General features: G+C 41.3%; 1 protein-coding gene across 6 annotated transcripts in view; it reads right to left on the bottom strand.

Annotated features, from left to right (window-relative positions):
• Positions 1–21,180, bottom strand: part of bma (SCY1-like protein bma) — a 136,405-nt gene that overhangs the window by 81,288 nt on the left and 33,937 nt on the right. For all 6 annotated transcript variants that reach the window (XM_086980293.1, XM_022794239.2, XM_086980291.1 and 3 more), the window contains exons 5-11: positions 20,976–21,092; positions 17,480–17,605; positions 16,122–16,298; positions 12,623–12,859; positions 6,607–6,763; positions 5,602–5,720; positions 5,146–5,252 (exon numbers count right to left, since the gene is read on the bottom strand). In XM_086980293.1, the coding sequence (XP_086836419.1) occupies positions 5,146–5,252; positions 5,602–5,720; positions 6,607–6,763; positions 12,623–12,859; positions 16,122–16,298; positions 17,480–17,605; positions 20,976–21,092 (1,040 nt within the window). The remainder of the gene's footprint in view (positions 1–5,145; positions 5,253–5,601; positions 5,721–6,606; positions 6,764–12,622; positions 12,860–16,121; positions 16,299–17,479; positions 17,606–20,975; positions 21,093–21,180) is intronic.

Below are 21,180 nucleotides of genomic sequence, written 5' to 3'. Positions count from 1 at the left end.
ACGTACTCAAAAAGTCAGAGAGAAAACTACTAGAAGCGTTAACGCAGAAAGACACTTATACTAATGCTGGAGACGACGTTCCACTTTAACGGAATGTAGGTATAGGGACGCTGTAACGCTTTTGCACTCTATCGTCGATGGAAAAATCGAGGAAACAACCCAAGTAGCGTGATACACAAACTTTCCGTGACGTAACGGAAGCTTACGTCAACTGGATGTGAACGGCGCCATTTCGATAGAGACATGCTATCCTCAACAATCTTATGGTCACGTTTACGAGGATCAAACATCAAATTCACACGTATGAGACAGCGGTTGCGTAAATTAGTCAGGTAAACTTCCGACAGATTACACAACGTCGTATAAATAGTTGTTGTAATACTACGTAACTAACTAAAACATTATTATATTTATATGGTATCCTAGAAGTCACACAAGCGAAATAGGTTTCTAAGGCTGTATTATTTATTTTTTCGTGCATTGTTAAAAGCTACTGCTATTTACTACAAACGGTCCAAGATCAAGCGTTATGAAGCTCGTGGCTTCTACTAGAGACGTAACCAATCGCCAAGATAAGGACAAAGCTTCGAATTTTCAAAAATAAGACCAGCACAGTTGCCCATATGTACACAAATTAAGGTAATATAACATAATTTGTATTGAAAAAACCCAAGCTATTTTCATTATGGTTCGGCGATTTGACTGTGACCGGCAGAGACGGCAGAGGTGGAACGTGCCGCAAACTACGATTCAGTTAGATTCTTGGTTTTTAGATGATTTAAGTGAGCGGGTGAGGAAGCTCAGTGGGAAGGGCAAGATTCGGCCCCAGTGAACATTTCTCATCAAATAGTCTCAGCTACTACTTTCAACTATGATTTCTTCCTGTTCTTCACAAACAGTTGAAAGAAGCAGTTGAACAGGAATATAGGCTTGAACAAGCGCTAACGAACGACCACAGGACGTTGTCGGTCTTCATCGGTCCAGAACGCTGGCAGAATTTTAGACGAGACGTATTCTATGTAGGGTCGAACGGGACTGTATCAGGGGTACCAACCTCTCTGCGATATCCGACTGTTTCTCGATCACTTTTCTATCCGCCGATGTTGAGCTTTACTCGGAAACAGCGGTGATAATTGAGCGTCAATCATAATGCGAGTAATATACTAATTACAGCAATGATAATTAAAAGTAAACCTGCATATCTTCATGTACATGTAAACAAATCTTTAGTTCATCTTTATCGCTTGTATATTGATTGTGGAGCGCGGTAACTAATAGAATGAAAAAAAACTTCACGCTGGGATGATGTGTTTTCGAAAAGCGGGGACCATGTTTTATTTCTCTGAGCAGAACGTAATAAGCCCGCGAAAAGGATAGAAAGGTTATTAATACGGTGCTTGAGCTGTGAACAATTGCTTTTCATAGAGATATCGAAAGCACAGATTAGCATACCGTGGATTAGGTGCTGGTCGTAGGGCCGGTGAAAACTACTGCGCCAAGAAATTAAATTATACGTTTGTATATATATTATAGGCCAAGCTGATTGACGTCGGCTAGAGAAGAAGAGGAACAAAGTGAGAGGAATATCTTTTAAAATCTCTCTATTAATGTTCTTAGCAGTTCGATAAGGTTGATAAGGAGAAAAATATTAAAGAACAGTGGCATAGTAGGCCAAGCAACACGGGAAGCTACACAGCAAATGTCGCCTTATTAAACCTTTGGTGGCTTACGCCGAACAAACTTTTAGGTACCCACCTACTCCGTTATTACCGTAACGGGCATCGTCAATTTAGCATAATTACCATCTCCTTGGGGTATAAGTTATAATTACGATGTGCTTAAGCCATAATACCAGCAAAGCAAATCTATCGTTATTTTTTATTCGTCGAGCAAATGTTTTCTAACTAATTTTCGAGCCTATTGGAAAAAATATTCTTCGAGGTACCTGAAATTCCCGGCTTCTTCGACATTTTCAAAATGCAGGCTGAGATAAAATTCAAACAAAGTTTTTAACACCGCCCAACAAGCCAACGCTAACATGAAGTTCTATCTAGAATCAAGGGATTTTCCCCAAAGCTACATCGGCTACCCCGCAGGGCTTAAATCAGGACCGAGACATAAGTGATGGGCCATCGTTTTCAAACGCCTTAACTAAATTTCTTGGATGTTTGGGTGCTGGGGTATGTTTGCCTTTGTGTCAGACTCTCTGGCAATAAGCTACGGCGCAGGACGGATATCAGGGAGAAGCAATTTTCTTTCGCAAATAATGTTTTTAACCGTAAAAAATTTGAAATGAAGATGTCACGATATTAGGCCTTTCCAATTTGTCGCTGCTAAGGTGATGTTGATGGATCCAGCCGCATGATGTACTTTAGTGCCTTGAACGCATAAGAGGCAATACGGAGCAGCAAAAATTTCGATGAAAGATTTAATAGCCTAAGAGCAGACTTCGCACAGATACCAGCAGTAGCTGTTAATAAGTTGTAGCACACATGTTAATTGTATGGTAACAAACTACCGAAGTACATATGTTGTGATATAAATCAGGATAAAATATCTCTACGTCAGTCTAAAAGCAGTGGGTGCTTTATTTACAAATCTAGACGGAATAAATTAGAAAAAAACATGTATCGGCCGAGATAAATCCAGTTGTTATTTTTTGTTTTCTTATTGAAATGTTATGTTTCGAAAAAACAGTAGTGTTTCTATATGTAGTGTCTGGAGCAGTTGTTGACGGGTTTTTCAAACTTCTTCATTGGGTACGACGTATTTGCAGTCCGGATGATTTGGAGACTTGGCGCAACTAACAATAGAATTACATATGGATTTTAGCCCCAGGCAAGACCGCTGGCGGTAAACTGTCCTATTGTGATAACATATCCGTTTCCTCGACATAACCGCCGTCTTCGTGTACGGCAAAGTTGTGCTCCTTGAGTTTAATAACCCACCGACAAATAAGCTAGGCGTAGAAAGATGACCAGGTGAGTCTTAGAATTCAGGGAGAAATAGGGCACATAAACATCATAAATAAACTTTGGATATCTTACTTGTAGTACATATATATATACATATAGATTAAGCAATCAATATATAGAGACTACAGTGGAACAAATAACCGAGATATGGAAAAATTAGACAGAGTGGTAAAAATTGTGCGAAGAGAACAAATTGCACAACTCTACAGACTTGTCCCATCAGCATCAGTTGCTTCCTTTACGAAAATGTAGGGTGATAGACCGTTTTAGTGAGAACGTGGTTTGTGGCGGTAAAGGTAAGGCTGGCATTGCGTATGGTGCGCTTGCATCGTTACATTAGCACAGCAAACTCAGATGGATAATTAGTACGGAAAATGACAGGAGAGCAATAGGATTTAAAACAAATAATAATGACACAGTCGATAAAGAGAGACCCATAGACACCAACAGGGTGTGTGAGATACAGAGGTAAGAGAAATACTAATCACTTCGATTGTGTGTGTTATGATCGAGAATGAACTGAATTATTGCTTGTCAATAAAATTACCAATGATGATGATAACAACAATAATTATTATTACTATGTGCGATGCCGGAGGAGACATGTCGCCCGAGTTTGAGCGTTGAAGTTTCGGTTCAATCGTTCGTCGAACGGGTGAAGGGTAGTGAAGGGATTAGATGTTGTAGAACGACTTCGTGATGGTTGAATGAGTAATGTGCTTAGTTGATTGAATTAGGAATCGGTGTGGTTCGACCGCGACGTACGATGACTGTTTCTCATTTTCTTTCAACCACGTTTACCTCACTTTGAGGGTGAAGGCAGTTTGAGGTCGCTAAAAAAGTCGGTAGATATCATACATATATCGTTCACTTATTAAGTGGGTGGTCGAATGGGCGCGGTAACTAGGCACACATACGTGGAACTGGATTGTATAGGGTATGGAATAAATTCTGGCAGCAGAGGTGGGTGTTTTCGTGTTCAGGAGGGCACATAAACTGAGGTATAGTTGCCAACGCTGCAACTGAGGTAGCAGCAAGAGCAAACTGCAAACGAGTGGCCAGTTGCAGTTTTATAAACGGTACAGAAATATGTGTTATCTAGTTAATAAGGTTCAGCTCGAAATTGCATAAAATAAAATTTTAGCCTCAGACGAATAGGACACTTTATTATGACCGCCTCAAAGTGCGCTAAGCATATATATATATGAGTACGCTCAAGCAACACGGAGCAACATAGTGTTTTTGCAATATGTACGGTGCGACAAAAGCTGTCCAAATGGTTGCGTTGTATAGTTTTCGCACAATGTATCTAGTTTTTTCGTGTGACCAAATTTGTAAAGTATGTTTAAGTGAGCTCCCAGAGCCTAAACTACACTTTACATGGTCGCAAATATGAAATGAATGGCCAAGGACATCAATGTCCTTCGGATATCTTTTGCAATACAATAAGTATCTCCTATCTCATTTTAATGTTCTCTAAACGTATGTTTTGCTACGTGGTTATGTATTGGTTAGCATAATAAGAAGTAACCCCAAAAAGTTCTAACTGTTCAATGAAAAGCTGACCCTCTATTGAAACGCAGGAGATAGAAGGCTAGATTGCAAAAACTAGTTCGAGTTAGAAAAAACCTTCGGCTATTCGCCAAGATATCACTGATCTCCCCACACTGATACATTCAAGTACTAAAATATCGATGTATTTCACATAATACGTGAAAATCAACAGCGACAATTGAAGCTAAATTACTATGAGACGCCACCGAAGTAAAGCTTCGCGGAATTAATTCTCCTCTACTGTTCTCTAAAAGTGGCCAAATACACTTTGTATAATTTGTCATCCACGGCGTCTTCTTCACAGCCGTTTCTCCGTTTTTGGCTAAATAACATATTGGCATATATGTGTAGATATATTTTTTACGAAGATGTTTTGTACATTGTATTCCTCTGCCAACCTAGGAACGCAGGACATCTAGACAGCCTCCCAAACCTCAGCCTAGCCATCGTAACAGAAAAGTAGAACTTGGACGAAAGTTCATCCATTGCGAAATTTTACTGACAATAATTTGTTACGATATACCAACTCATACCGCAAAATGGTCTATATACAACAGTTTCTTAATAGGGCTGACCGATAGAAAGATTATCAATCTTCTCTTACTTTACAACTTACAGTTCTGAAGAGGGCTGGAGGGAAAGTTTATCCAACTTAAGCTTGTTCCTTTGATTCTTAGACACCGCGTCTAACATTTCCTGACAGAGCTGCGTGAGCTCCTGGAACTGAAATCGCAAAGAAGCCGTGAAAGGTACGTCAGCTACACTTCGATCACAACCGTAAAATGCAGTATAGCGTAACTGCAGAGGAGACAGTTAATACTTCTTAATTGTCCTATTATTGACAGTGTGCTAAGATTCAGCTATGATAATTGTAATGGCTTTCCACTAAGAGAGAATTGATGAAAAACGTGTATCCGTTTTACCAGTCGCATGCTTGAGCCCCAGCGACAAGTGCGTCCATACCCGTCTTGCACGTCGCATCTGAACACATGTCTGTCTGGTAACTTCGACTGGTTAGACGCTAGGGATAAAGCAGACTGAGTGGTAATAGACGTAAAAACCTGCTTCTTACTTGGTCTAATTTGAGGGCCGGATTGACGGCAACAGGTATGAGCGCTGGAAGCACTTTGGTAGCGAGAAGGTGCACCGTCAGACCATAGCGCTTATCGTCCAACATTCGCTTATAGATGCCTGAAATGTAGGGAATTTGTACCAAACGTGGTAGGGGAGGACATATAGATACGTCTATTGTGACAGCTCTAAAACAGCACAAACGATATTATTGATCCAGGATTGTTTTTACAAAGTCAATAAAAAGGAACCCTATCACGAACGAACAAAGTATATTCTGCCTCCACGGTACAAGTACAAGTAAAAAAAATAAATAAATTTATTAATAGAAAAACATGAATATTTAGGTAATACGCGCACTATTACATAGATGCGTATATCTTGAATAGGTGCTAACGGATCTCTACGGAGTGTTCTGCTATGCTGTATCGGTGTGCAATCTATAAAACCCACAAAGCCACCTAGTTCACGGAAAATACGTCGTGGTTTCATTGGTGGTTATACCAATGCATCTGGCTTGATATTGCCTTAAACATGTCAGACTTATTACGCGTAATAAAAATTCGATACTATTTAAAGTTCATTAAGTTCATTTTAGTTATCCTCAGGTACCGTATACGTATAGGCAAAACACGATAATGACGCTGTAACTAGAAGAAGTTCGCTGCAATAAGGCCTCATGAACTTTGATATTTGAAAAATTAATCAAATACTCAAGTGATGATCAAAACGTAATTTTGAACAATGGAGATCAAAATTAGCTGGTGTTCCAAAATTCGGATACTTTCAAAAATATTTTCGGTTCCACAGGATGTATTTGAACTGTAGTTTCAATACATTGAATTTATACAATTAGTAGTAATTAAGCGGTACATTGTTTCCCATTAATCGGTTTTCTGTGACCAGTTACGTAATAAGAAAATCCGTCCAGTCATCACCATAGTTGAAGGGATGGTACATGTCTATCTAATGGGATACCCGACACCCATTGTTCTGTGTTACTTACGGACGACAGGCATTAGAATGGCTGGGTCGTTGACTTTGGCCTTTTCGAGCATTGGAAGTACCTGATCCAGCGTGTCGTTCTTTTCCAGTTTGTCCATGACCTGCTCGATGCACGTTAGCGCGTTCGCCTGTACCTGCGACGACATACTGTGAAGAGGCTGGAACCAATCAAGCGTTCATTTCTACGATGTTAGTCATCACTCTTTTATCGACATTTTATAGGGCGATACAGCATAGCATCAGATGACTCTGGGGAGAAAAGCATGCCTTAACATGTATTAGTTTTTAATAAATATTTAGGTTTTTATTTTTTTCTAGACATCTATATGGTTTGTACAGTTTCACATTCTAGCACAAACGATCAGAAGTATTTACACACTGATTTTATTAATCTAGTGTTGTATAACCACTCCTAACGTAATAGGCAACACGCCGTGTTAATATAGTGGTCACTATTAATAATGGGCCTGTACGAGTAGACTGCTTCTAGCCCGGGTAATTGAGACATCCAAACTCCAAGGTGATCCCTTGTGCGGCCGTTAAAAAAAGAGTTCAAAAAGAAACAAATTAGCCGAGTATCAAAAAAATATTCTACAGTTTCGCTTCCTATAAACGTATTCCTTACTAAATTTTCTTCGCAAAGGAAAAAAAAATCGCAAAATTGTTCGTAAATTGAATGACTGGTCAATAGTGATGCTCCCCACGGGATCAGCGGTCAGTATCGAATAAAAAAGGTATATAGGTGCTAATAAGAAAGACAGTTAGTAAAAAAAATCTGCGATATTTAAAATACCTAATAACAGGCTTCGAATAGGTTTCAGTTAGCGTTTCGGGCGCGCGCATCTTCACTGTTCGAGTACTTTCTATGCAGTGAGCATTCAGGTGTCTCCGTATTCAAGCATACAATTGCCCCAAAAAAGGGCTTTGATTCGCTACCTCGTTCTGTTTTCGTTGCAGTTGTGTACACAGGAACTAGCGGCATCTTTTCATGCTCTTAAGCATTAAGGAAGACCTCCCTGCCCTGCCTCCCATGAATGTCTGTCGCCTGCCGAATAGCTAAATACGTCAAAACGTCCTGTATGGAAGAAGCTGCTTGAAAAATAGGCGCCAAAGGTTCTCTATTGCTCTGATAGAACTACCGCACGAATCGGAATGAACAAGCCTCCTCGATAAGCGACTTGAAATTTAATGAAAAAAAGCAAAATCGCTATTTCAACGAGTATTTACCTCAACAAGTTCTATGAATCTGGCTTTTTAGCAGCAGCTGCCACCGCTTATAGGCAAAGAACGGACGAAGAAATTAGGAGTTTCCTGCTCGTACTGCATTTGTTGCCGAGTTATATTTTAGTAACATTTAGAGAGGCATGATCAGGTAAAGAACAATTTTTGCATAGCCCCTTATTTATCGATCACGTATAGGCACAAAGGATCGAGCAGGCCTAGTTTGGTTGAAAAAAATTTTTTGAGGAAATTGAATTTGAATAAAAGAGTTTATTATTAGTTTTGTTTTTATTCTACAGTAGCACATAGAATTAAACTACATTTTCATGATGAGTATAGCAAATTGTGGTTTCTACGCTAGCAGCGTAATTCATGTAAACCCTTCTGTATTATGGACTCGAAACCTTATCATGTTTGCTGCTTTTTTTTAACTACTTTTGAAATGTTCATGCCGTGAGCTTTTTGAGACGGCCGACAGATTTTCAGTATTTAACTAGAGACTGGAGAAAATAAGCCCTTTTGCCCGGAAAGCATTATCATTGCCCTTGTTTGCCGATCTGGTTAGCTAGTTTATGTGTCATGTATCATATACACAAAAGAAAAGCCTTAAGCTTTCCGAAGTCATCTGGCACTTTCTGAATAGCTAACTACTACCTGTTTTTTAGCTTCACGCTAGGTACAGAGTTGTTTAAGTAACTGGCTTCTTTCAACTAGATATATTGTTGTTATTTAGTTACCGCATCTGCAGCCGGTAGCTGTAATGGGAACACCTGACAGTGGACATGTCTTTTGACTATCCATGTCCTTATGCTATAAATGGCCCGACTGCTGAATGGCCCCATAGTTAACATCACCTCGCATCTGATCATCGTAATGTCAACGATTTTGTCCTTTACAAATGTCCATCAAATTACCCAGTCTACGTGCGGCCGTCGTGTGAGCCATAAAACTTTAGTGCCAGCCGGCCGACACTGCTCATTTCATTCTACAGACTTTTATAGTAAGCCGTTCATTAGCTATAGCTGGGACAGTGGTAGCTGCTGCTGTGCGTCTCCGATGTTTTGTTATATATACATACATTTACGTAGATAATTTTGACACTGCCCGAATATTTGGCCGCGTCAGATCAGCGTCTTCATGGCAGCTCATACCGACAATGGTATGGAGAATTGCTGAGCTCTGCGTACTGTTAGACAAGGCCCGTTCTGGACGGCCTTGGGCTTTGCGTGGGAGTGGCCGTCGCGCCGGGCACTGCCAAGTCAGATGCCTCACAGTAAAGCGTGAAGATAGTAATAGCTTTCAAGGATAATATATTTAAGCCAATGAAAGCAATGCTGTACGTGAACGGCGGATGTTTTTTTATCCTGTTAGCTTACCTGTATTTTTTTTATTATTATATCTCTTGAGAAGTATATATCGTACGCTTTCGGTGCGGTTTACACATTCACCGAACTGGTCGGTCAATTACTAATAGTGCCTCGATACAGATGCAGTGTAAATATATCCCACACGCACTATAGAACGCATAAAAAGCAAGTACCGTTTACGTAACGACGGAATTACGAAACGAATGATGCACCGTTACATGTCGCTGCAACTTATTAAAGAGTTCGTATTTTATACGCAAGCTGAAGGATAGGAGTAAACAGACGCTCGGGGGAATATACGTTGGCTTGATCCTCGATCGTTTAGCTATTGAATACCATTGTAGTCTACAGGCATTCACAGTTCATGGTAGCTAATCCTGAAGCGGACACAAGTTTCACACTTCTACGAACCTTTCGAGTCAAAAAGCACTCGCTTAAGTAGGGAACTTAGTTGAGAAGCAATAAAACAGCAACAATGGCATTTAACATTACTGTTACATTACCTGTCGTATTGCTGGCATAAGATTGTTATTCATTTTGCTACTGCCTAATAGAGAAACTAAGAGCTACTAATAATTTGCACAAGAAGACAATATAGGCAGTGCTCGATACCTAGGCTGGGCTTGATGGAGCTTAGCCACTTCGCTAAACTTTGGTGGGTGGTGGTGCGCTGCCGTTACTGAGCGGGTAATAAGAAAAGTGGCTCAGTTTACAAAAAAATTAAACTTGCACGACGACCCAGTCTACTCTCAATCGCTGCTACCCGACCGGCCGACCGGGACACACTTCCCAAAACATTCGAATTCAGGAACTCTGTTGCTAGAGCAACAAAGACACCAATCACGTCCGTGCGTAGACATCTCTCCGACAAGTGATTTGAAGCTTCCTTGTCTATTTCCAAGTCCATGTGCTGTCTGCTCGTGGAGACGTGAACTTACTCGTTGCTTCTGGCAGCAGCACAAGACGGTCCTTCACAAAGCGCCCGCCCTCTTCTACAGCGGAACCCTAGTCCAAATGTCGCTGTTTATGCCCAAGGGCCTCCTTTTACCTCTTACATGTGAGATATGTGAAAAAAGAGAGAGAGACATTATTGTAATGGAGTACAAGGGCATTTCGAAGCCTTATGATTCGGTCTGGCAGGCCGATGAAGAGGGATGCGAACGGCCGCTTTTCTGGTAGCAACAGCAGCTTCTAATTCATTCACATTCACTGTGGCGCCGTGCCCTGTTATAGCGTGATAGGGGGTGAGTCGGCTCCCTCCTGCTCGCGCGGTTTGCAAAAATAGTAATCCGGAATAAAAAAAAGGCTGCGATCGTATTAGGGATAATTCGGATGAATGCTGGTGCTCGACGAGATAGAAGAGCTGCTTACATGACCGATGCTCGACAGTGAAGCTGCTATTGGGGGATGAAACAAAGCAGTAGTAACTATCTCATACGCCTCTACATCCGTTCACCCGTCACACAGAAACGACACACGGCACTCAGTCATGACAGTTTGATGCTCTTTGATCACCGAGTTCTTAAAGGTTAGTAAAAGCGACCGCTTCGACTTGCTGATTTAATCATTCCCTCATGGACAACGGCAAGGAGCTTTTTCGCGAAAGCCTCAATGTATCGGTCCCCGCTTTATCCATTCTCTGACTTTCGGACCAGCCGTGCTGCCTTTGCCCTGCATGGCACTGACATCTACCGTTCTTTTTTCTAGGCTCATTTAAATAAGTCCCCCGCTAAATTTCCTACTAAACATTACCGTCATCACATCAACGGGACGAGGATTATGGTCTGATTTCAATTTGAAAGATTTTCATTTTCTAAATAGGGCTGTCCGTCTTACGGATGCACATAATATGTGCCAGCGTTTACACAACTCAGCGAAGAACATTCAGAGTCAGAAAGAAAAAGTCGCATTCTATTCAACAGCCATCATAAATCTTAGCTTCATGGCAAACGTATATCTAGAAAATTTACGATGTACATATACTTCTTGTGTATTGTCTACAAATATCCTAGACATGTGAATGAATAAGGCCATTTTTATATACTTTTTGAGTATTTCCCGCTGCTTAGTTATGGCTCAGCCGATGTACAGTGCAAGTTATCTTACTCATAATAGTAATTAATAACTTTTTTTTTTTACAATAACCAATATATGATAACCTGGCTTGCTCTGCGAAATTAGACTTCTGCGTTTGGCTTCATATGTACGGGCTACATCATTTGAAGTAACACTGCGTCGAGGTACTGGCTAAGACAAATCTACAAACGGACTTCAACAGGGATGGTAATCATTTATTCAGTGGACGCACAGCATTTTATTCAATACGAAGTTTGCAACATAGCGTAACACGTACATTTGAAAAATGAGGGGGAAAGCCAGGCCCGTCTTAATTGCTCAGCCAAGTCACTAATTATTAGCTAAGGGCTTAGCTAAGTGTTCAAAAAAGATGTGTGGTTTTTTCTATAAAAGTGCATATCTAAATTAAGCATGATCATTTTTTCTTTCCTATATATGATAAATAAATCAAGATCCCTTGACGACATAAGCAATTTTTTTATACATACGAAAGATGTTAGCGCAGCACAATCCCCATAAGCGGTCATCTAGTAAATAAAAAGCACAATCATTTATCTTTTCAGTGCTTTAAGCTGGGTACCCTATTCGATACTCAGTTGTTCATTCTTAGCGGAACGTTTGTTCTCTGCTCGCGTATTTTCTTGGGCTTTGCTTTGAATTTTTTTCAAATTTTTGTTTTAAGTACGTGATTACGTAAAAATACGTGCTCCCTACTCGGAATCCTGCGATCCGTAATAGGTGCTCTGGCTGGAACCGATATTTTCTGTATAGCTCCTATATATCTTTGCATTGAGCATTTGTCTGTCGCGCTGGGTTACCAGCTGGCTAAAAACTGTTATTAAGTGAGAAGTGCTTTTACCATATAAAAGCATTTCGACGTGCTCGGCCACTGACCCACTGTCTCATTCCCACCTAAAATGAGACTCGGACCTTCTGTTCTTAGCTGAAATGGGTTTACCGCCCGCTACACTAATGCTTTTGTTCCACCTATCGTTATGCATGTAGGTACAATCATGTGAAAGTGCTATTCAATAGAAACATCTGCTTCGTTAATACCTAAATGTGCTAGAAAAGAACAGACTTTCCAATTTAGTCCGTAATGTTTGTACGAATAGGTGCCTCTTTGTGTTTACCGATCTCATGTTACTGGCTACGTATAGAATCAGTAACTATTACGCATACTAGGCCAAGCCAGTGCCATTGCGGCTATTCTGCTATTATTGCGACAAATATTTCTATTCGAAAATATTAATTTTATGGGAGACCAACAAGATGCTCTTTTGGAATCGGGTCTTTTAGGAAAAGTAGCCCCCTTTTCTGTGCTCTGTATCTGTGTCAGCTTTCTTCGCTCACCTTTTGCCCAGAGTTGGTCTCGAAGACGGACCTCGTACGGGGAAGAACCATCTTACGAACGGCGTTCTCGTCGAGGAACTCGGCGACATGGGCGGCAGCGCGTATCGAGGCGCACTGGATCTGCGGTGCCGTTGATTCAAAGGAATTATATACCATCGGAAGCACATCTGAGCGAATGTCTGCTTTGGGACTTTTCGCCATTAGCACTTCGATGTTTTCCAGCAGGGTCACTGTTGCCTGTAAGACGACAGTGCGGATACACGTATTACAAGCAACGTATGCGTAGAAACCACCAAGTACAATTACCATAGGTAAGAAAAACTACAGATTTTGTGTTTAGGTTTAGGCTAGAAGCGAAAAATGCATAGCCCCCATAATAATAAGCAGCAGGTACATAGCCCAATCAAGCCTGTCAGATTATTAAGGTTCCATAAAAGAGAAAATACTAAAAATGTTCTTCTTTTGGAGTTTTAGTAATTAAGCGTAAAAACAGTAAAAGGTACAACTATTCGACCGTGTCTTTGTATCGATTTATCTAAAATTATTGTGTTGACAACGACGTGGCGTTCATCGAAAAACGTACGTATTCCCCCAAAGGCGATCTGAATAATAGCTTGCGCAGTTGTGCATTAACATTTGGACATTCTTAGTGAAAATAATAATTAGTTAACATGTCGTATTGTTTGATATGTTTACGGTCTATAATGTTACCACGAGTCCTTTCGTTAGCCGGTTTATTTTGGCAGACCATGTCTGGATGAACGTCCGCGTCTTCAGCCACACCTCAAAGCTAAGACAAGCTTATAGCAGTTTGCAAGAAACTGAAGAAAAGCCAGAACTTCAAGGTTTTCCAAAGTGTCTCGTACGTCTATTTGTGTGCTGGGACGGATCTTATTTTTTGTCCCCTAGTAGAATGTGCACAGTTAGCTTTACCTTATCTGGCCTTGTTGTTCGTTGAAAAAGTTCGTTGTACTCTATTTGACGACTCGGCGACCTTCGGTCGACCATAGCACGATGCTAAAAAGTGGAAACGAAGGTTGAGTAAACGGGGACTGCCTATCGGTTTTGGGGCCGACATTGACGGAGAAAACTACCGAGCGCCTGTTTTTCTCGTATGTCTATTCTCCACTGAATTTGCTCGATTTGTGTGTGGTTGCCGCTGCAATGTTCGTTCCTCCTTCTACCGTGATCTTGCTTGCCTAACGGCTGGAGCGGACAAAAACCCCGTTACTTCATCGTCTGACGGCCTATTCTTGAACGTAAAGCAGTTTTCCCGCACTCTCGGCCCACATCCAGCCATTGCACACATCAACACTGCGTTTTCTATTCTCTTTTTCAGTCGTATGCATAATGTAACTGGTAACGCATATTTGCTTTGCCCAAAGACAACAACGAAGACGGCTACGCCGGTAGTACTGGCAAAGCCGTCGCATTCTTGAATCCCGCTTCGGGCACCCTGAACGATTCGTTCCCAGTTTTCCTGAAGGAGACGGACTGTGTTTTTGCTCGGGTGTCCTGCCGGTTCACTTGGGGCTTCAATGAGGACTCAGTGGGGACCCGTATTGCATCCTTTATAAAAATTTCCTTCTATATGGAACTACGGCTGTTGTTGTCTACTTTTCGTTGAGAACAGTGTCCGTTGCAAATCAATGTAAAGAAGACAATCAAACACATGGAGTACGCTGTAATTCACCAACGGAGAAGCAATAGCGAAGGCCAGGACAATAGCGGAAATACCGAAGGACTGACGCAATGTTGTCCTGGACATCCAGTCAATCCTTATCAGTGAAGGTATCCAATAGATACAATAACTTATACGATGTTAGATTAAAAATTCGAATGTGGCTCAATCGTAGCTAACTCTTCTTTTTGTCTAGGGATTTTCAATGTGCGGCTGCGAAATCTACATGTATACGCGGGGAAATCCGCCTTGCCCCTCTGTACCCGTTGTTTGTCCATATGCTCTTATGTGTTTGAGAATCTTATTTGCTTTTCTAGTGCTACAATCAGGTGGATCTATTTAGTTACGATCGAAGAAGCGGTCAGAACAAGTAGGCGGTGGAGGAACGTCAATAGTATTGCACTGCGTGGATCAAAGCCTTTTTGCATAGTATTTTATGTGATTTCCTTTGTTTAAATTTCCCATTTTCGATTCTGCAGTTATACATGGTAATGCTCAAAGACTAAGTCTGCATGGTACCGGATCAGAGATGCCATCATTACATTAAGTTGACTGACCGTCTTAGTAGCTGGAAAAGGCGAATGCTTTTCTCTACAGTTGGGATCAACAGGTAGATAGTAGAAATGGCCAGAAGAGCTAGGACCCTGTCAGCGTCCCAAGCGCTTTCCGCTCGACGCTCTTGCGGTGCAAGAGAAATCCAGCGATAAGGAAGAAAACAGGCGCTACAATCCAACTAGAAGAAAATTCATTTTTGGGGATGCAAAGCTATGAACTAAGTAGACAAAAACGTATTGCTGTCACAATGCATGGTGGGCCGTTCTTAGGCAAACGTAGGTTCACTAATCGCTGCATTAACATACCCCTGCATTCGTCTTAGGGTCTCACCTTTTTATCTAACACCAGTGACAACTAAATATGAAGTCTGCTTAACGAGAGCACTTGGATGGATTTAGAAGATGGTAACAATCAGTCTTGACCTGCTGGACCCGATCCTGTTGAGTACGCTATCTGAGTTATGCACGTAGCTATATCCTTTAGTGTTTGCTGCGAAGTCACTATCAGTACAAATGGTTTATGATCGTTGACGTCATCACACAGAACCCGTCACTCACGAATCTCATGAGGTGCACAAAGACAGCAACATCCCCGGTTTTGCCTTCGACGAAACTTGATGTTGCCCACCACCCGCTGAAGTAACTTGTTAAATATACGTGCAAAACACGATACGCATAGTTGATCTATTCATGATCGCACTATGTACGGTGAGATGGAAATTGCTCAAGGTCAGCGATGTAGCATAAATACGTGTACCATATATGAAAGATATGAAGGGTAACAACTATGCTTTAGCAAACATGTATCGTAACGTAATAGTTAACAACCAAATGTGAAACCGTTGTAACTTGGCCACTGGTTGTCGAAGATAAAGCTCGTAGCTTTTTCGTTACCGGCGCACATTCTACGATTTGACGGAATGCGTAGTACGGTCGCCAAATTTTTAACGCAACTTTTCGGTCTAGCAGCACCTAGCAATGTTAGAAGATGAAATTTCCAAAAAGATACTATGAGGGCATTTCAGCCATTGACTAATACACAGCACCATATTTCCTAATCTCTGCTCTTCTACAACTGAAGCAGCCCCTCGATGTGACATCTCTTAAACAGAGCCAATCGTGTTTGTATCGGCAATATGGATCAATTTCAATCAAGGATTCACTATATTAGAGTGCTATTTGTATAGCTACGCTTGAAATAGGAACATACTTTCGTATTGGAATATGTGCAATAATTGCATATGATGGAATAACATGTTTGTACCTGTACAGACTTGGGCATTCCAAAGACGCTTTTGAACACGGGTAGGATGGTGGTTTGGTATTCATCCGGTGACGAATCGTCGATCATAAAGAGTAGAGGTTGCAGTGTGGCAGCGAGCACTTCCGGAGACTGCAGCTCCGCCTGTAGCGACGGTAGAATATGTTGCCACCATAGTTTCTACGATAAAAGAACAATTGACAAAATATAGCATGATTATAACGATAGACACTAGCTAGAGTTCGTTGTAGAAACATATGTTTTACTCATTAGTCATATCTAACATAGGTAAATATCTACGGGGCAACGACTGGTCGCCGTACATGGTTCTGCTAAGCGGAATATTTTCACGAGAAAACACGAAAACGATTTTTCAACTCTAATTTCCTAAAAGCTTACTTTTGTGTTATTTTTAACGATAGTGGATCATTAAAGGCAAGCCTCAAGGCAACCAAATGTCTATAATATCGTGTGCTTATGCAATACAGACGTACATGTGAGTACACCGAGGGCATTCGTGACCTATTTCAACATTAATCTACATCACAAGCGTATCAAGAGCTCGAGGACCATCTCGCATGTAGAACTAGCAAGTTTCGAACAAAAGTCCGTGTATACAGTACAGCATCTTATAGTGCTACAACATGTTGTAGCGTCAAAGGCTTCGCGCACAGGGTCCGACCCACTGCTGTGGCCTTGTCGACCACTGAATACCAGAGGAAAAGTGTTCGTCTCTGTTGGAAAAATCTGCTGATGTTTCAAGCTGGTCCCATTTGACGTCGCAAACGTCCCTTGAAAGCCGTAACTTCTCCATTTTTAATAAATATATATATATATATATATATATATATATATATATATAAATAATAACAATATATAATAACAATATAAAATATATATAATAACAATATAAAATAATAACAAATAAAAAGCAAGGAAGACGCAGCGTCGGGAATAATCTCAGAAAGTGGCCTGTGACGGTGCGTTTGGTTAAGTGGCGAAGAGCTTTCTAGTTTTATAGATCAATAATGAACCTGTACTGTATTATACTAACGATCTTGCCTAGTTCTGTTTTCTATTTAGAAAAGGAAATTGGCTACCACTATAGTGACTGTTCCAAATAGGGACCGCAGTGATGGCTATCAGGCGCTTCCGTTTGACTCGGTTGAACTCCTAATCATAAGAAACGATCAGGACCCAGCAATTCACAGACCAAGGCATTACGAGATAGCTGTTATTACGAAAGACTAGGAAACAACAAGTCATATTCGATGACACAATACGTTAGATAAGGTCGGCCTTGTGGACCGATCGGCTAGGTTTGATTGTGCAGGACAACTGGGACAACCCGGCGTCCCTACCTTTGGTATAGCGGGCAGGGTTTGTTTGAGATTGTGGTAGTAGTGTGTCTTGTGGGTGGAGTCCTTCATCTGGATCACGTCAAGATATTGTAGTGCATGGACGCCTGGATCCATAAAATACTTGATCTGTAAACCAGAGCAAACATTGAATATTTGAGGTTTATATACGCTTTACACAATTAAGCATAGTCACTTGATGTCTCCAAAGGGAAATCGAGTGGGATAATGCTAATATTGGGTTTAAATATTGTTTGAAGTCTTCAATCTTACTCTATGTTAGCTATATGTAAAGCGGAATTGCAATCTGTTTTCCCTTATCGTACCAACCGATGGACGTTTGATCAAGCGAGTTACTTTGAGGTCGCATGTACGGGTTTGAAAAGCTCGTACATGTGATGGTAGACTTGTAACCCGATTTAAAAACATTTAATTCAGTTAACAACCTTGATATATGTAAAGCAACAGCATGCACATATTAAAAATGTAAATACAAATAAGCAGTCAACTCTAAGTATGGAATACATAAGGTGTTCGCGAGTTAACATGGGCTATTTAGTAATGGACCTTTACAGGGAATACTTTATAGGAGAAAACAACCAAAATACTGTTTTTTCCGCTTGCAATAAACAGCTGAAGTGTCTTCTGTCATCCACTATAGGTGTGCGCATTTGTATTTTTTGAGAAAAAAAACTGGCCAACTTCTTGTAGAGAGAGTCATTTATCTTGATATATTAACAAATTTCTTGTAGACCTCAAAACCGGATAGTCTATATATTAAGATTTAAACCTCCTTAACCGCCAGCTCGTCTATTTCATTTCTACACCGTGTACATCCATGGTTACGTCCATATATACGTTAGCTATTCAGGCGATTTAGTGCGTTGGAAATTTGTCAGTAATAAAGAAAGCAGTCGGGAAAAACAATGACAATCGTACGGTAGACGCCAGCGCCTTAGTAACGAAGTGCTTTCCCCAGAGTAAGGAGCACTTTTAGTTGGTGGCTGACACTTTAGGCTTAACACTTTCATAAATTGGTCGCGTAGGTAAGAAGTAAGATAGTTCAAAAGTAAGGCAAGTGGAGAAACGTCGTACATTTTGCCTACTATACTATCCTTCGGGCTGGCCGGTATATACTTACGTAAATATAGAAAGGGATTGTCATAATGAACATGGCGCCGGCGACTTCCACGCATATGGTGGGTGTGGATCGATAGCTACTACTTCTCGATTCTCTACTATTTCCACACGCATCTCCAGACAGTCAATATCCCCTGCGAGCCCTTGCGATATCTGCTTATTGCCCTTCGTCTCTTCCTTGAACACGCACACACAGACGTACCCGCACACACATGCCTGTAGTAGGAGGATGCCATCTCCAAACCATTCAGGTAGTAATCAAGATAAATCGACTGCGAGGGGGAACTCCCTCGTGGGAGCAGAAGTGCAGAGGATAGTCCAGGAAAAGAAAGAAGAGGCCGGCAAACCAAAAGAGCTTAAAACGGCGGACTATCACAACTCAGCTATACTGGCTGCACCAAAAGGTAGCGGCAGACGTAACTGCCGCACTGGCAGTGTTGTTGGTAGTGGAGTAACAGCGTCGTCGACGGTGCAAGTAGGACCAGGACAACAAACCACGCCAATGCAGGGAAGAGTGGTGTTCAGGGTCAAGGGGGCATTGGGATAGGTAAAGACTTCCAAGAGGCAGGCGTTGCCACCAAAAGAATCGCCTGGATCTCACAAGCTGGCGGGGTACTGGGAGTTGTCCAAACGGCTCGGAACTACAGAAGTATTACCAAAGCAACCCGAACAAATCGGACCGGAGAACGCTCTGATGATGCAAACGAAGCTGCAAGCAACTGAATCGCGTATTGGTCGTATTGACGCAGGGGCAGGAGCAGACGTTAGGTGAGCTAGTAACTCCCGTCAAAGTTGCGGCCACAGCCAACAAAAAGGGGAGTTACACGAACAGAAGGTTGAAATGAGGGTAAGTAGACAGCAGCAGCAGCAGCAGCAGCAGTGATTGTGGGTATCATGTTGTTTACAAAGATTCGTCAGCTATGAACGTAGTGGACAGGAGCAGCAAACAGAAAGAAGTGCCATACAGCCAGTGATGCACAAGCCTTAGACTGCTGTACAATTCTTGTTGTTGAAACAGGAAGAGCTGTCGTGTTCAGAAACTGCGATACAGGCACGTACGTTCATGCGCGAAAAAAAATTTTACCAAAAACTACCCACGACGCTACAAGGCACGCTCGATGCAAAAGCATAGCAAGTACGACGAAAAAATGTGAACCATCTGTACTCTTGTATGATGTCACACAGGCATTCTGCCAGTGCTGATGCGCTGCAAAGGGCATAATATATAAAGGTCAGGCAATGGAGAACAAGCTCATTGAAGCATGCGACATTAGAGACTATAACAGAAGCGAGTGCTTAATTAAGATCACACAAGTAACATAACGCATCTTTGTATTGTGTAATTCTCCATCGGATACACCAATCCGTCTATGGGCTGTTGAAGGTCTGTTTTCCAAATCATAATACATCACTCATTGTAAAAGTAAGGTCAAGCCTTGTGTGTATATGTAATCTACCTAGCGGATAGTGAAATGTAAACATTTGAAAATCTGTTATTCATTTGTTAAATACAATGTGCTTTCTCTATCTTTCAGCATAGCATTGTGTGTAAGTCTGAGCGGGTACAAGCCCGTACTTCGTGGACACTTATAGCCTGCATCATAGTTGAATTGTTTCGTCATGTAACCTTTCCACTGGGGAGGGGGAGGTACTCAGGGTGACACGTTCAAATTGAAACATATTCTGACACAATGGTTTCAACTGTTACCCCGGTGTTAGATAAAGTCTGTTTTTTTTCCAGACCTTTTTAGCAAACAATAGCGCGCCGTTTTCAGAATTTGAGGAAATTTAGCTATTAACCAATTCCTCTGAGCTGTACAAGCTGCCTCCATGACTAATAACTTTTGTCCGAAATCGACAGTCTGCATTATTGCCATTTAAAAATTCGAGAATAACTTTTATGAGACGAACTAGAAGATACTTTGTAGAAGTATTTGAGAGAGGCCTGTTAGCAGCTTAAAATTTAATACCGTTAGAATTTTTTGCAAGAAGTGACATCAGTCGCTAAAGTTAATGTCTCGCAATACCGCTTGACGCTCGATTGTTATTGAAAAGTTACTACTGAAAGAATAAAACAGAATATTTTGAGAATTATTAGTCAGGTATTTGTGTCCGGAAGCTGTAAATAAAACCTTCAGATATGAAACTTTTTGCACGTATAGAAAAATGTTTATAGTAAACAATTTTTTTCTATATAGATACAGCCTTCGAAACAAATCGTAGGTAAACTTTCTAATTTAGGCACGCCACCCTCCATATCTGTACGCAGAAGCGGGACCTGGCTTAGATTTTATGATGAATGGTGATGCTAACGACGTGTGAAGACGACGTTAAAGCTCGTAACGGCAAAAGAACTCACGATAGAGAAGTTTCGCGAGTTGGGCCTTCGCTTGGCGTCCATGTTGAGCAGACCCTGGAGGGGCTCCTGCAGGTGGTGGGGGATTTTCTCCAGGAGGGAGTGAAGGTTCCGGTCCATCTGCAATTGAAAAAAACAGTGTTGTTACCACATTCATGACTACGATATAGCTCACGGCATGCGCTTCACAGCAATATCGTATTCCGAA

This window comes from Varroa destructor, unplaced genomic scaffold (assembly GCF_002443255.2).
Source record: "Varroa destructor unplaced genomic scaffold, Vdes_3.0 BEIS01000002.1, whole genome shotgun sequence".
Lineage (NCBI taxonomy): Eukaryota > Metazoa > Arthropoda > Arachnida > Mesostigmata > Varroidae > Varroa > Varroa destructor.
This window is presented reverse-complemented; position numbering and strand designations above follow the sequence as displayed.